This window comes from Rhipicephalus sanguineus, chromosome 7, assembly GCF_013339695.2.
Source record: "Rhipicephalus sanguineus isolate Rsan-2018 chromosome 7, BIME_Rsan_1.4, whole genome shotgun sequence".
Taxonomy (NCBI): Eukaryota; Metazoa; Arthropoda; class Arachnida; order Ixodida; family Ixodidae; genus Rhipicephalus; species Rhipicephalus sanguineus.
The window spans coordinates 31583878-31599538 of record NC_051182.1 but is presented as its reverse complement, the minus strand read 5'-3'; the positions used below and the strand labels follow the sequence as shown (position 1 = coordinate 31599538).

The 15661-nt window shown below is 47.7% G+C and overlaps 1 protein-coding gene across 2 annotated transcripts in view; it reads right to left on the bottom strand.

Annotated features, from left to right (window-relative positions):
• Positions 1–1237: 1237 nt before the first annotated feature.
• The window catches only part of LOC119399362 (transmembrane channel-like protein 6), a 73150-nt gene continuing 58726 nt past the window's right edge, over positions 1238–15661 (bottom strand). For both annotated transcript variants that reach the window (XM_037666179.2, XM_049417674.1), the window contains exons 15-18: positions 11659–11832; positions 8350–8428; positions 6818–6899; positions 1238–1491 (exon numbers count right to left, since the gene is read on the bottom strand). In XM_037666179.2, coding sequence (XP_037522107.1) covers positions 1316–1491; positions 6818–6899; positions 8350–8428; positions 11659–11832 — 511 coding nt within the window. In that variant the 3' untranslated portion in view covers positions 1238–1315. The remainder of the gene's footprint in view (positions 1492–6817; positions 6900–8349; positions 8429–11658; positions 11833–15661) is intronic.

Here is a 15661-nt window from a genome sequence, read left to right as displayed (position 1 = left end):
GCAAACACTATTCAAAAAATATTCGAAATTTCGAATATTCGCAAACCCCTAGTTTTTACAGGTTACCGGAGAGGTATATCAGTGGGCAATGCTGGTAGTGATAGCTGATCATGCAGAACCTAACTAGAGACACACAATGTTGATATTGCAGTGACTTGCACGTTTTACTGAACTGCTGGTGTAAAGCATTGCCAGTTGGATAACCATTAACTCGCAGCACTTTTATTATTTTGCTTTGATGAGAAAACTGTGACAAAATATTTGCAATGGTAGCGGGACAACACATTGCAATATGTAACTATCAGCTCTGCTACCGCTCTGTGCAACGCCATCAACGGCTACAGTAACCCGTAAGAATGTATACAGTAAGAAGTCTGCAAACAAACAAATGCTCTGCTGAGCTTTAGTACCGTGTATGTTGCGTCCATAAGAAAGCTGCGTTTTGTATAGAGCACGTGCACAGAATTTCTGCCGCAATATGCGAAACATGGTGTTCTTACGCACAAAACTCTGTTAAAGGCACAGCGTATGCAATGCTAAAACACAGTTGTCAATTGTTAAAGTAGGATGGGCCCCCATAGGTGCTGCCTAAGAGGAATGCATTATTCCTTCAAGGAAATGAACACAATGACACATTAACATAAGATGCGATTGCACAACCATAACGTAAAATTTCACCATCTCCCGCTAAAGGGGACCATGAGGCGATGCGAAGCCGGAGCACTTGCACGATCGCGTTCCGTTGGCGTTCGTTGGGCATGCTACCGACCTCGCGTCGTGGAACGCGAAGAGGGACGCTACGTGCGTCGTATCTTCCATCTAGCCTGACCGTTAATTCTCACAGCGCGAGCCGGGAACGCGGTCGACAGGCGGGCGAGAGGGGGCAGCGTAGGAGAGGAGAGAGAGGAGGAGGGGACGCACATGCGCTCGAGCTCATCGCGGCGTTGCGCAGGAGAGAATTTCGGCATGTCTAGCCCGCGTTTCAGAGGAAGAGTGGAAAGGGGAGGGGAGAGGGTAAGTGGAGAGGGGAAGTGTAGTGGGTATGGGAGAGGGCAGAGGGTAAGGGGAGAGGGTTAGTGGAGAGGGAAAGGTAGAGGGGTAGAGTACATGAGGAATGGTGAGGGGGAGTGGAGAGGAGGTGTGTGGAGAGGGTATGCGCATGCGCAGTAAGGGTGGTCACGCCGTACACCACCACCACCACCACCGGACTGAGCTCCGCCTTAAGATACTTCGCATCTAATAACTTTATTTCGCACGATGAATTCTTTGGCCCAATGGCAGTAGTTGGTGCCAGGCGTGCCTCCAGTGTCTGCTACTACTTGGCCAAGTACTGGAAGCCCTGCTGATGCTGGGGTCGTGGCAGGCTGCCCAAACTGCGCTGAGGAGACCCTTCGGTTGAGCTGCCCCCAGCTACGCTTCCTCCACCACCTGTGCGCTGTCGCAACGTGTCCAAGGGTGTCAGGTCACCGCTGGCACCTTGACGCTTTCGTGCTGCACAGTGGAGGCAAGTTTAAGAATTACCTTGAGCGAAGCTTCTTGAATGAATTCGAACTCATTGAAGCTAACTTCTGAACTGCTTGTCTAAACTTTATAAATCACAGAGAATGTTTGGACCAATATTACTAGGCCGAATGGAAACTTTTATTCTAGAGAAAGATTCAGAAGAGCTATTCATCTTCAAAAATTCAAGGGGCTGTAGTTTACCACAAAAGCTAACCTTTTGAAACAACGAATTTCAGAAGTCCTCTGCCTAATATTATATAATATATTAGAAAGAACCAGACTATGCTGCTGTAGCTCTAACTGAAAAATTCTGAACAGACTCCACTCAATTTCCACTTCCACTTTGCAACTGAAATGTCAGTTTTACTCCTCACCTGCTACAGCTCAGTGGCGGATCCAGGGGGGGGGCGATTGGGCGATCGCCCCCCCCAAAGCTATAAGCCAACCCAACCCCCCCCCCCCCCGCTTTTCACCTCACCGAAGGCCATTTTTCAGAACGTAGAATTTTTTCAGGTGGTCGCTGTGTCCCTCCCAATCCGAGACTAGGGAAGCACCCCTCACACAGCCCAGCGCTTTTGTTAAGAGCGAAACAGGCTTTCTAGAAAAGATTTCTTCTGCGTCCTGCATCTTTCAAATAGGCACCGACGAGCACAAGCCTCAACTATTTTGCTAAAGCAACTGCTGCCTTTATGGAAGCGAGCTAAAGTTTCCTCCCCACTCCCAGGGCCATCAGCTCTTCAGCAAAGCGAGGGGTCTTCAAATTCTCCCATCTTTTTCTCAGAGACAGGAGTCTGTTCTGTGTCATTCAAACTGGCATTTTCGTCCCACCAAGGCCAGGCTAGACTGCACGTGCGCGCTTGAGCGCGCACGTGCAGTCTAGCCCGGCCGTGGTCCCACAAAGCGTGCAGAACAAGTTACCTTTTAGTCAACCTTCAGCGGCTGGTCCAAAAAAAAAAAAAGAAGGAAGGCAGGCAGTGGTGCTGTGAATTATATTCGCCGAAGTACCGAGCAAGCCTCCGAGAGCACGTGCGCGGGGTATAATCGAGCGCGACTCCGAAAGCTCCGTTTGACCGTCCTTAGGCTGCGGAGATAGAAAGGGCATTTTCTGGCAACACGACCGGCCAGAAAAAAAGGCAATGGGGAGGAGGGGGCGGGGTAACAAAGGGAGGCTTACTCCGAAACTACGTTCAAGGAATACTAGAGCTCGCCGTTGTGGGAATACTCATTTATCGAGCAGGTGGCCTGCCCTTCCCTCTTTCACCCTCCTCTTACCAACAACACTGATACGTGTTCCCCAATGTTTAGCGGAAATATGCGAAATTTTAGATAATGAAATGGCACTGAGCAATGCAACTGAGAACAAAAATAATGAGCATTTGGTTACTAACGTGAAGTTTTAAAGTTGGGCAACGCCCCCCTCCCCCCTCTCCCCCCCCCCCGCCCAACAACCAACCGCCCCCCCCAAAGCAAGCGCCTGGATCCGCCCCTGCTACAGCTGCCTCTCGCGAGTCTGCCAAGTGTGGCGCAACAGTGCTTCCTGTTCTGCAACTCCGAAAGTTAGGCCTGCTGTGTGACGACTCATGATCATGGTGGGTAACAAATTTTAGCACAGATGGCACATAAAATGATTGGGACACAAGATTTATCTATACAAGCCATGCTGACCAAGACCTAGCACTAAAAAATGCTAGGCCTGTGCAAAACATGCAACACAGTCACAGCGTATGTAAGCTAACCTTCACAGAGCCCATAGTAGAATCTCTTAGGCCGCCTATTGCAACTACAATTGTGAGGTATCCACTATGCCATAAATCATCATTTTGCAAAGCAGTGAAATACCCACTAGGCTTACAATAACAGATAGCTGAGCTAGTTGGTGAGTATTCATTCTAAAAAGACAGGGCGTGCAAGCACGGATACAAGAAAGAAGTCAGGACACCACAAACGCCGGCGTTTGTGGTGTCCTGGCTTTTTTCTTGTGTCCGTGTTTGCACACACTATCTTTTTTTAGAATGACCCACTATGCATCTGTAAGGTAAAGTGCGCATATATGTAGCTGCAAACATTGTTGATGCTGTGACTGATGATGATAAATTGTGGCTGAGCTCTCTGTAGTGGGTTGGAAGCTTAAAACTGCCAACTCATTGCATAATTCACACGGTGGGACACCTGGTGCGATTTTTATCAGGTAATATTAAATCTATTAACGTTCCTCGCCCGACATGACGCGTGTATAGGGTCTTTTTCCGAAGAAGTTGCAGGCACTGAAGTGGCTCTGTGGTAGAATACTTGCTCGACATGTACAGTGCCTGGGTTCGATTTGAGCTCGAACAATGCTTTTTTCTTTCTCATTGTGGCCGAAAGCTGTGATGGACATCGGCAGCAGCAGACAACATTGCCACCAAGGTCGGCTGTTGTTGTGAGCTCATAACAGCTTACGCTGTAAAAATGGAAGCCACAGACAATTCTTGCTTGTATGGTGTCATCAACGTCCGGAAATATACCAAGTACAGTAGAACCCCGCTGTTACGTTCCTCACTGCTGCATTTTCCCGGCTGTTACGTCGTTTTCCGCCGGTCCCGGCATAGCTCCCATAGGATACAATGTATTGGAAACCCCGCTGTTACGTCGTAACTGTCGGACCGTTCCCGTATGATACGTCGCGAAGTGCGCTTGGAGCCGACCGAGTGACTACCAAAGAGAGCCGCCGTGGTGCATTTTCACGCAGCTTGGCCTCGTTTGACCGTAATATTAGCCGCATGAGAGGCGCAAGCAACAAAATCTTTCAATTGATGCAAACAAAAGCATGGCCTTCGAGATTCAAATTGCAAAGATGGCGTCTATGACGTAACTGCTCGCGAAAGCAAGGCCTTCGAGATTGGCATTTACTATTGACAAAAGCATAGCCTTTGAGATTTGTATTGCACAAACATGGCGTGTATGACGTAATTGCTTGCGAAAGCAAGGCCTTCGAGATTGGCATTCACTTCTGCCATCGCGTTGGCGTAGACTCATCATCATCGTTATTTGGCGGAGAGCGGGAGGAGTTCGAGCTGGTTGGAGCTCGCATGGTCGTGCGTGCGGTTCGCGGTAGGACTCGCCGCGCCGGTCGTGATTGCGTGTGCTTAGTTCTTTCATGCCTACAGCTGTTGGTGTTAAAAAAATCACATACGTTGATTACATTTCTGTGGATGAGGCCGTCCTAAGCTCCGCGTTTCTATCCATCGACTAGATCGCGGCTGAGCGCGCCAATTTTCGTGCTGCTCGTAAGAATTGAAATAAAATTCTGTACCACTAAATATTTTGCCGTTTTTCCTGTTTTTCGGCTCTTACGTTTCCCGTCTCTTACGTTTATTTCCTACGGTCCCTTCAAAAACGTATCAGCGGGTTTCTACTGTACAGCTATTCTACCACACTGATAATGGCAAAATGTTATGCTGGAGCATTGATACTACATTTAATCACAGCACATACTAGCCAGCTGTCTTTGGACATCATGCCACACATAAGGTTGTGATAAAAAGCTGTCACAGTTTTCGTGTGAAACAGAAGCTCCTGCATATGTTTCAGCTGACATGGAAGCGATGAAAGCTCACTGCGCAAACGTGCACACTGCTATCAATGTTTGGGATCTGTGCAGTGGTACGTATAGCCATGGGATGTGTGTGTGTCAGTTATAATAAAAATAATAGCTCCTTCATTTTTCATCAGTAAGATGAGGGAGACTCGGAGGAAAAGCTGAGAAGCAGCTTGACTAGCTCCAGCCCCCCAAAAGCACTTTTTGGCGAGTTTACTGCAAACTGCTACAACTGCCTGGGTAAATAAACAGCAAGAACAAAAAAAAAGAAATAGAAGGATGGACAAACAGGATTATCCATAACAATGCAAAGCATTTTCATAGGAAACATAAATTACTAATAAGAACACATTGCCCAGTTCCTGTCCCCACCCCCTTCCCGAAATTCCAGAAGGCAGGTTGTGAAGAGTAACCAAATAAGTGGAGAGTAAGTACGTATTGGGTGAAAAATGAAGATCAATGTAAAAGTGAGTCAAGGGACAGTTTTAGGTAGATAGGGGTTGTAGCCAGAAATTTATATTAAAGGTGGGGGGGGAGGTGTCTGATCCACCTTTATGTGCGTTTTTGTTATTGTTTGTCTGAGTGTATATATGTGTATTCATATAAAATGAAAAAATTCCTGGAAGGTGGGGGGGGGGAGGGGGAGCTGAATTTTCATCACCTCTTGCATGCCAATGTACAGGAAAGCTAGGATTCAATGCAGGCGAAAACAATAAATGGTGAGCAGTCGAAGTGAGCAAGAAATGTTCAAAGTACAGGTTGAAAAAGATCTCGTGCTGTGCATTACGGCAACGTATTTTAGTGAACAAAGAAAAGAACAAAAAGCCATAGGTTGATGTAATGCCACACTGGTGGTGAGTTCAGCAAGGCCGACAGCTGGGCGAGTTGGTGACTAAGGAGGGAACCGGAGCGTGAACTAAGACACGGACACAGAAAGGGGTTGAGTCAAGTGTTGATTGATGACGAGTTTTTATCCAAGAAACAATGTTTTTTTTTTCTCTTTAGCATATCTTTAAAGGGCTCCTCACCTATGCCCATAGGAAATCTTGGTTACCTTATGTACTGGGAATTGTAAAGTCCCACATAGGGAACATTTTATTGCAATGTGTTGTTGAGGTGTTTCATCTTTAGAGGATAGAGAAGGAATTGAAACATCGTGTTGCAAGAGTTGAACTTCACTGCCAACACAGACCTGCTCTCCCACCGACTCATTTCTTACAGTATACATTTGTGTATAAGCTGCCCCCATGTAGAGCCCATACCCACCACTATCGGTTGAAAAAATTTGAAAGAAAAATGAACTACCTAATGTGTGCGTTTCGATCCTGGGCATGTGGCATTAATTTTCAGTGGACGCCATCGCAAAGAGTCTCAGTGGAATCTGTCAAATGCCATGTACGGCAGAGGGAACGATCAGCTTTGGGAGCGCACGAACGAAGTGTGCTCGTTGGATGGTGATCAGCGCAAAAACGGTGAAATAAAATGTTCATACCTGTGAGCCGTTTTTGAAATATGCGACACAGTAATCACAGTGGCACTACTGCATGTTAATGGGTAGCTATAGGCCTGGTTCGTGTATAACCCGCAGCTGAGCAAAATGTAATGAAGAAAGGTGCGGCTTTAAGATGAGTATATAAAGTACCTTACAACATGGTCAGGGAATTACAGCTACTGCACAATTCCAAAGCAAAAAGAAAGCTTCGCTGTTACAAAGCTTGCACATAACCCAACACTGACCGGTGCCAAACTTGAGTGCAGCCATCTTCTGCTCCATCGCCTTTTCAAAGAGCTGCAGCAGGAATACCTTATCCTTCCCTTCCTGTTAAAGAAAGAATCGTGAAAGCCTCTTCACTCTCAGGTCATTAAAAAGAGCTCATAAACTCATCAAAGTTATATAATTTCAAAAACAGTGCAGCAGACTCCCTTGAAAAGAAAAGCAGTAAAACGATTACCTGGGCAGTTTATGTTCATTTTTAATGATTACAGAGTACCTAAGTTCTTGACTTAGCATCAAAGGCTATACATGGGTACATATCAGACTGCACATCTACATGTGAGATTTTACATTTCTGCACATTAGACTTTGCTACATGCCTGCATGAAAGTCTACATGTGATAATACATATGCCTGGATGTAAGACTGCATGCGTCTTCAAGTAAGACTTCCTCTCTCTACAAGTAAGAATGCACTATAAGTCTACAAAGAAGTTTACACATATTACAGAAATATGGACCTGAGACTACAGATCTTCAAGTAAAACTCTGCATGTCTACATGAATGTGCACATGTGACAGTACAAAAGTCTGGACGTGGGAGTGTACACATCCTTAACCCCTTAAGTGCTTTATTTTTTTGAAAATTTCCCGACCAAAACTGCCAATTTTTTTTTATTGCTGATTTCGAATCTGATTGTACTAAAAAGCAGCTTGTCGATGTTGAAAAAATATTTGTACCACATACTTAGTCAAATCAAAACACAGAAGAACGCAAGGGGGCCTGTTGCAGCTCCTGCACCAAAAGCGAGTTTCCTTTCTCAATTTTTTCCCGTTTTCTCCTCGCTTCCGAGAGCAAACGAAGCACACTTGAAAAAACTGCTGAATATATTCCATAAGGTCATCTGGCAATGACAAGTTGAAAGTCTTGCCTGGAATGGGCAAGAATGGAAAGCGAGGAGACTTCACAGGAGGATTGTCCGCATCAAGCAGGATCCACTGGCGAGCACTCGCGATGTTCGCTTCCGAGCTGTTTTCATCATCACCGGAGATGCTCAATTCACCGCCTTCGCTGTCTTCACTTCCAGACACAAGATAAACATCTGTATCCGAATGATCATCACTCGAAGAAGATGACGAAAATGAAAAGCCTCTTTTTCGTGTTGACGAGCCAGTTATGCATGGGTGGCCGCCACCGTAAGCCATCTTTTCATACAAAAACCGCGCTCTTTCCGAAGTAGAAAAATAAATGGCCAAGTAAATGCTGCCATCTGGTGGATTACACGCAATTTAAGCTGTAGAAGAGCGCCTCTTGTCCTGAACGCTAGAGGGGAGTACCTATTCCGCTAGGACGAGCTCTGCTCGTCCAAAGCAGTTTGGGGACAGTTTGGGCAGGACGAGCTCTGCTCGTCCAAAGCAGTTAAGGGGTTAAGACTGTATTACAAGTCAACATGTAAGTCAACACGTGAACAACCATTAAAAAAAAAGCGGTATGCCAGGACCCATTAGTGATTTATAAGATCAGTATACATATTGCCACTACAAAGTGCACTTACCATGATGAGCTGCTCACGGAGCAGAGAGACCATCTCAGCGTGGGCGTGGGCTAGGGCTCGCATGTAGTAAAGCCACAGGCTGGAGACAAATAAATATGCACACGTGTGGATCCTGTGCACTTCTCTCATTGTGAACGTGCACAACTGCGCAGTTTAAACAAACACACGATTGGCAAACAGATATGTGTCTCTGTGTGTGTTCATTTGCAGGTGTGTAAACAGACCACACGCGAACACGTGAATTCAGTGCAGTTCTTTCAAATGTGTATGTCTGCAAGAGTGCTTCATGAACTGTGCACTTTTTTCAGTATCATCCCTTAAAAAAAATAATGACAGGCCATAATGCAAACGTCTTTTTTTTTCTTTCTTTCTTGCACAAGTGTGTCTAAGCTCTCTAAATGCTAAATTAAAGCAAGAGAAAGGGCAAGCGTCGGAGATTTTCAAATAATTTACACTTCAACCTTGTTACAATGAGGTCAATAGTTATTGGGATTTAACGTCCCAAAGCCACAATATGATTTTGAGGGATGCCGTAATGGAGGGCTCTGGAAATTTCAATTTCTTTAAAGTGCACCTAAATCTAAGCACAGGGGCCTCAAGCATTCTTGCCTCCATCGAAAATGTGGCCGCCACGTCTGGGATTCGATCCCGCGACCTTCGGGTTGTTACATTGAAGTTAAAGGAGCTGAAATTACAAAGTGAAATGCTTCCTTACGCTGAGAATTTCATTACATTGAAGTGTGTTATATCAAGATTTAACAGCATTTAATTTTCTACAGCTTCGTGTCTACAGAGTGCCGTATATAGCCTCAATATAACAAAGTGTGTTTATCCTGTATTTCAATATAAATTTTCACTGTTACTGCAAAGGAAGTCCGAGGCAACAATTTTAAACTTTTGCAAGTGCCAGTGGTCAAATGGTTGTGTGACATGCTGTTTTTGCAAACACATTTTTCGAATTGCGCGCCAACAGGGCTAGTATCTCTATCGTGGAAAAAAAGCATGTCATTGCTTGTTTAGGAATATCAGAGAGCTCACTCTCTAAGACCTTGAAGTCAAAAGAAGCTATTCTGGATCCTCTTAAATATCAGACGAATTCTCTGCAAAAGCAATTAGAACTAAGAGGCACTTTCAATGCTGCTCAAAGTTTTTTCGTTGAGCACATTGCTGCAGCAAGTTCTAAGCAGCGGACCAATGCTCTTGAAGCTGCTCGCAGTTGCCTGCCACATTGCTGCAGACTTTGTAAACTTATGCTGTTTCCTGTGACGACTTAGAAGGCTTCTGTAATGGCGACCAAATTTCATGACGTAGTACTGGGTCTTGTTTCATTCTTCAGGCATAGTGCACACAAAGTTGCAAAACAGAACAAGTGGCGACCATGAAAAAAAGTGTCATAATTCAGGTCGTTTCATTGCTTTCTTGTGATCTTACACTGAAGTGTTTTTGTTTTAGCGATGTGCGATGGTTTTCAATGTTGCGTGTTCATTGAAATAAGTGAAGAGTAAGTGACTGGTTTCGGTGAACATTATAACATTGATGTTGCGCCACACTGGACATCTCCATGGGAAGCTGCAGTGGCAGAATGTGTGCAATAGCTTTTGTTAGGTCAATGTAGCTTCGCTTCCACATTGCAATAAATTTGTGTTGCTTTTGGCATTATGGATGACACACAGCCGCTGTGAATAGGGCTTCACCTGCAGAGCATTAAGTCATGGTTGCCACGTATCAGGCTCAACGAAATTTATTTCTTTTTACGATATTGAAGTTATGTTTTCTTTGTTCTGCCCAAAGATTCAAACATTTCTTGTGGCACTTTCTATGTAAAAAAAAATCTGCCAGCAACTGTACTTTGCACAAAAGTTTGCGTTTCAATCCAACAAAATTCTGACATAATACTGTATTTACTCGCGTAATGAACCCACTTGCATAATGAACCCACCCCCCACTTTGGTCCTTGAAGAAAAAAATATTTTTTAATGTCCGTATCTGTTCATTTTATTTCGGTGTGATTGCCAGTGAAGCTCATGATCGAAACAACGTTAAATCACGCCTTTATATCTCAAAACAACGACGCAATAAGAGTCGCAACATAGTTTAACAACCATGCTAAACAGTTGCCAGCAGCGCGAGCGCTACATCGAATGCAGAAGAAACCTCCTTGCTAAAACCATGGCCTCCGAGATTGCATGCTGCCAGGTTTCTCGAGAGGCTCGAGAGAAACCTGTCGGCGCACAATCTCGGAGGCCATGCATAACGATATCGCTGCTTCTACGTTGTCTGGTCTCTCGATCGTGGTGAACTTGGTTGGACACCTGCTGCGTGGGGTGCAATGGTTCGGTACACTAGCTACACGGCCAGTTTTAAACTCAAGATGGTCGAGCATGCTCTGGAGCATGGAGATTGTGCGGCTGGACAGCATCGATCTGGTGCACGTATGTAACTGGAGAAGACAAGAGGAAGAGCTTTGGGCTACAAAAAAAGTATCATCGCGCTTTTCGCAAGCCTAATCAAGGAAAGTTTTCTTGTTTCAAGTTCTCGAATATGTTCAGAGGCTCCGCAGTGTCCCACAAAATCACTTAAACCCACACGCGGTCAGAAATCATGGAATTCCTGCTACTGACTTCAAGGCTAACAGCGGTTGGGCAGCAAGCTTTTATCACCATCATGCGAAGTTTCAGCTCTTATAACTCCCGCAATTTTTTTCTCCCGCATAATGAACCCAAACTGGCGCAGACTTTTCTAAAAAAAAAAAGGTGGGTTAATTACGCGAGTAAATACGGTAAAGTAAATTGCATATTTTAGTGACTTCGTTATATCGATGTCTAAGTGCACATACGACTTTGCCAGGACCAACCGGGCAGTTCACATTATCTGTGAATTGTATTTAAGAGATTTCAAATGATCCAGGATTCTTACATTAGAAAAAAAGCCAGAAATACAAGGAGATACGAAAAAACCGAGAGGCACAAAACAGAGCCAGTCACACAGAGCCACCTTTGTGTCACTGCCTGCGTTTTCTGCATCCCAGATTTTTTTTTCCTATTTCCACGTTTTTGTGGCTTTTTTCAATTGTAACAATGTACCAACCCACCCAAGAAACAACAACTGGTGCATTCGAAAACACAGCAAAGAAGCATGAACGATACACAGAGAGAAGTGACGCATGCAATGCATGTGCACATGTATGGAAAACATATTTTTGCATGTCTGTGTCTGTGTACGGCTTGTGCTTTCTTGACCTAGTGTGGCTCTCGTGTGACCTTGTGCTGTCCTTGTGTGACCTTTAACCGTCCTTGTGCAACCACCCACCTGAGCAGCACGATGCCAAGGAAGAAGGAGAAGGGCGACAGCAGGTACTGGAACACGCGGCTGGTCTCCGTCTGCTCCGCAGTGGACCACCCTTCGAGGTCGAATAGGGCCAGGAAGGCCGTGTACGTCGTCTCTAGCCCCTTGAATGGACCACACACCTTCGACGGTTGGATGCTGCGTGCACAGTCAACGAGAGCGTGTGGTGCATTTTGCGCAACTTAACCTGGCAATAGGCAATGGCCATGCAGCCACAATGAAATGACAAACAGTCGAACACACCGGCGCGGGAAGCTTTGTTCTCTAAGTCATCCACTCTACATGGACGACTGTTTGGCCGAACAAACTAGACCAGTCCTGGAGGCCATGTGATCAGTGTGAACCACTGATCTCCACTAGGTTTGCTGGATGGCGCTTCGAGCTCTCCGGCGCACGGTCACCGGAAGTTAGAGCACTCGTCCCGGAAGTTCGGCAAATGGCCGCCGTGCAAGCGTAGCTGCTGCAATGTTTGTGCCGGTGTCGTTCGCATTTCGCCCGAAATGCCTGCTTGTTGTGCCGTAAACTGTACAGCATTAGCTAAAATTGTCAATAAAAGCTGTAACCACTTGGCGAATCAAAGTAAAAATTGTCGGTTTCCAATAGGCGCCAATCTGCAGACTGGATTATTGTCCCTCAAAACTAGCAATGCATGTGTTCATCAAGCCATAAATTTTTCCCCTAGAGCAAAACTGTCGCCGTGGTGGATGTGTGGCTACGGGGCTTGGCTGCCGACCCGAAATGCGTGGGTTCGATCCCGGCCTCGGCGGTCGCATTCGATGGAGGCGAAATGCTAGAGGTCCGTGTACTGTGCGATGTCAGTGCATCTTAGAGAACTCTAGGTGTTCGAAATTATTCGGAGCCCTTCTCTAAGCGTGATTCATTATCATACCGTAATTTCGGCTCATACACCCCAGAAATTATTGATCATCCAGAAAAAGTTACCCTGGGTAACACTGTCGCTACACCCTGGTTACTAATATATTTACATAATTTTGCTTACAGTACTGCAAAGGGTTCTATTGTATTCGTTTTTTAAAAGTTGCAACAAGAGCAAGCAGTGCAATCACCGCAGGTTATTTTTATTCTCAGCATGCAGCAGCCCCGTAGCCGAAACTTCCGTGCCGGTCAGCTTCTTTCACGTTGATATTGCCACGCCCACTTTTTGTTCTATTTTGATGTTTTTTGGGTTTGACCAGCAAGGGCGATTATCAACGCTCGACGCTGCCCGCGAAGCTGTGTTCGAGAGACTTCTCGATTGTAGTAGATCGTTTTGTTAAGATTTCGCGCCGCACGCGAATGTTCCAGCTTTATCGAGAGATAACGCCGCCACCAGCGATATCGCTGGAAAGTTCCATAGCACCTGTATAAAAAGCGACGCACTTGACCGCTTGTCAGTTGATCGACGGACGACGCCCTGTTCGCCGCTATCATTGTACAGCGTGTATTGCTGTCTATCTAGTTCTCATTTTCCGGCCACAAGTTCGGCCAAATAAACAGTTTCATCCTGCAAACGCCGACTGCTGTCTTCGTCGACGTCACGACCACGTGACATCTGGTGGAGGTGCTGCTTCATGATCCGGACGCCACCGCGGAGCGCTGACCCAAGCCCAAGCCGCGAAGAAGACGACTCTAAGGTCAACCCGGATCCTCGAACCAGCCGCGGGCAGAAGGGACTACAACCAGAGTACGGGCTCCTTCCCGAAAACGCCAGGCAGCCGAAGACCGTCACATCTACCGCCGAGACGATGACAGACCCCCTGCCACCTACAACGGTCGTCATGCATCAACCGAGGGAGCCGCCGACATTCCGCGGATCACCATGCGAGGATCCAGAAAGCTGGCTGGAGGCATACGACCGGGTCTCCACGTTCAACAACTGGGACTGCGACGAGAAGCTACGCCATGTCTACTTCGCCCTTGAAGATGGCGCAAGGACCTGGTTCGAGAATCGAGAGTCCACGCTAACATCATGGGACCTCTTCCGCACCGGATTTCTCAACACCTTCACGAGCGTCATCCGGAAAGAAAGGGCTGAAACCCTTCTCGAGACCCGTGTACAGCTCCCCAATGAGAACGTCGGACTGTACACCGAAGAAATGACTCGCCTATTCCGCCATGCCGATCCAGCCATGTCCGAAGAAAAGAAAGTTCGCTTCCTGATGCGGGGAGTGAAGGAGGAACTCTTCGCCGGACTTGCGCGCAACCCGCCGAAGACGGTCTCGGAATTCCTTTCGGAGGCCACCACAATCGAAAAGGCACTAGAAATCCGCACTAGGCAGTACAACCGCCGCATTCCTACGACGACCTACGGGGAGGTTCAGGCGCTGCAGTCTGATGACCTGCGTGACACCATCAGAGCGATTGTGCGGGAGGAGCTGCGCAAACTGTTACCTTCGCCGCAGCATCAAGTGGATTCAATCGCCGACGTTGTCCGCGAGGAAGTCCGGCAATCGCTTGGAATTCCCGAAGCACCGCAGGCTCAGCCGGAAGCCATGAGCTATGCTGCTGCAGCCCGACGCAACGCCCCCCCTTCTCGCCCACGTCAAGACGCCGCGCCGCCGCAGCAGTTCCGCCGCCACCACCACCGACGCCATACCGCCCGCCGACAGGACAACGCTGCGCCCCCCGAAAGACCGACGTTTGGCGTGCCCCTGACAACCGACCGCTCTGCTATCACTGCGGGGAAGCCGGCCACACATACCGCCGATGCCAGTATCGACAGATGGGGCTACGCGGATTCGCCGTCAACGCGCCGCGCCCGCAGCCAGGCGAACGGCCTCGCGACATCGACGACTACCTCACCGGAACACAGTGGGAAGCACGACGACCTTCCCGCTCGCCGTCGCCCGGCCGCTACATGTCACCGCACCGCCGGCAGTACACTGGCCCAAACCGGGGCCGGTCGCCTAGCCCGTATCCGGGAAACTAAGGGCAGCAACCGATGGAGGTGCGGTTGCTGTACGACGAACTGCCGAAGATCCTCCGCGGCCGCCGACGACGACAACGCGACGAGACCTTCAGAACACGACGCAAACCGGACGGAGCCCTCACGACGAAACTTCGCGGCCCGAAGAAAACCTGACGACGCAACGTCGAAACAGCGGGACAAATCGACGAAGCCGTGATCCGACGCCACGACCTAACCGCAACGCAAGACGACGAACAAGCGACCTCGATGTTCTTATCGACGGCCACAGCATCACAGCTCTCGTCGACACCGGAGCCGACTATTCCGTCGTCAGTGGGCCATTCGCCACCAAGCTGAAGAAAGTAAAGACCGCTTGGAGTGGACCAGAAATCTGGACAGCTGGAGGCCACCTGATAACGCCGATTGGTGTCTGCACGGCGAGAGTCACCATCAATAACCGCACTTATCCTTCGAGCTTTGTAATCCTACAAAACTGCTCCAGGGATGTGATACTCGGAATGGACTTCCTAAGTGACCACAGCGCCGTTATCGACCTGAGGTCTGAGTCGATAACACTAACCTCAGAAAAAGCGCTCCCGCCCAACGCGACGCCAGGGAACCATGCACTGAATGTGATAGAAGAGCAGGTGACCGTTCCGCCACGCTCCAGCGTCATTATTTCCGTCGGCACCGAAAAACCTGCGAACTTTGAATGCGTAATCGACGGCGATCAGCAACTACTCCTGAATCGTCAAACTTGCGTCGCAAGAGGTATCGCCGAGCTGCATGACGGTAAAGCAAAGGTACTGCTGACAAACTTCAGCCATGAATATAGGCACCTCAACATGAGAACGACGGTTGCCTACATCGACGAATGTGTAGCCGCCAGCGATGCTTTCGCCCTCTTCGATGCTGCCGAACCTGCTTCGACGAATAGAGGTCCCGAACCGGATTTTGACGTCAACCCGAGCCTTCCGAAGGTCAAGCAAGATAAGCTCAAAACCCTGCTCCTGCAATACAAGGACCGTTTCTCGTCGTCATCGCGGGTCCGACAAACGC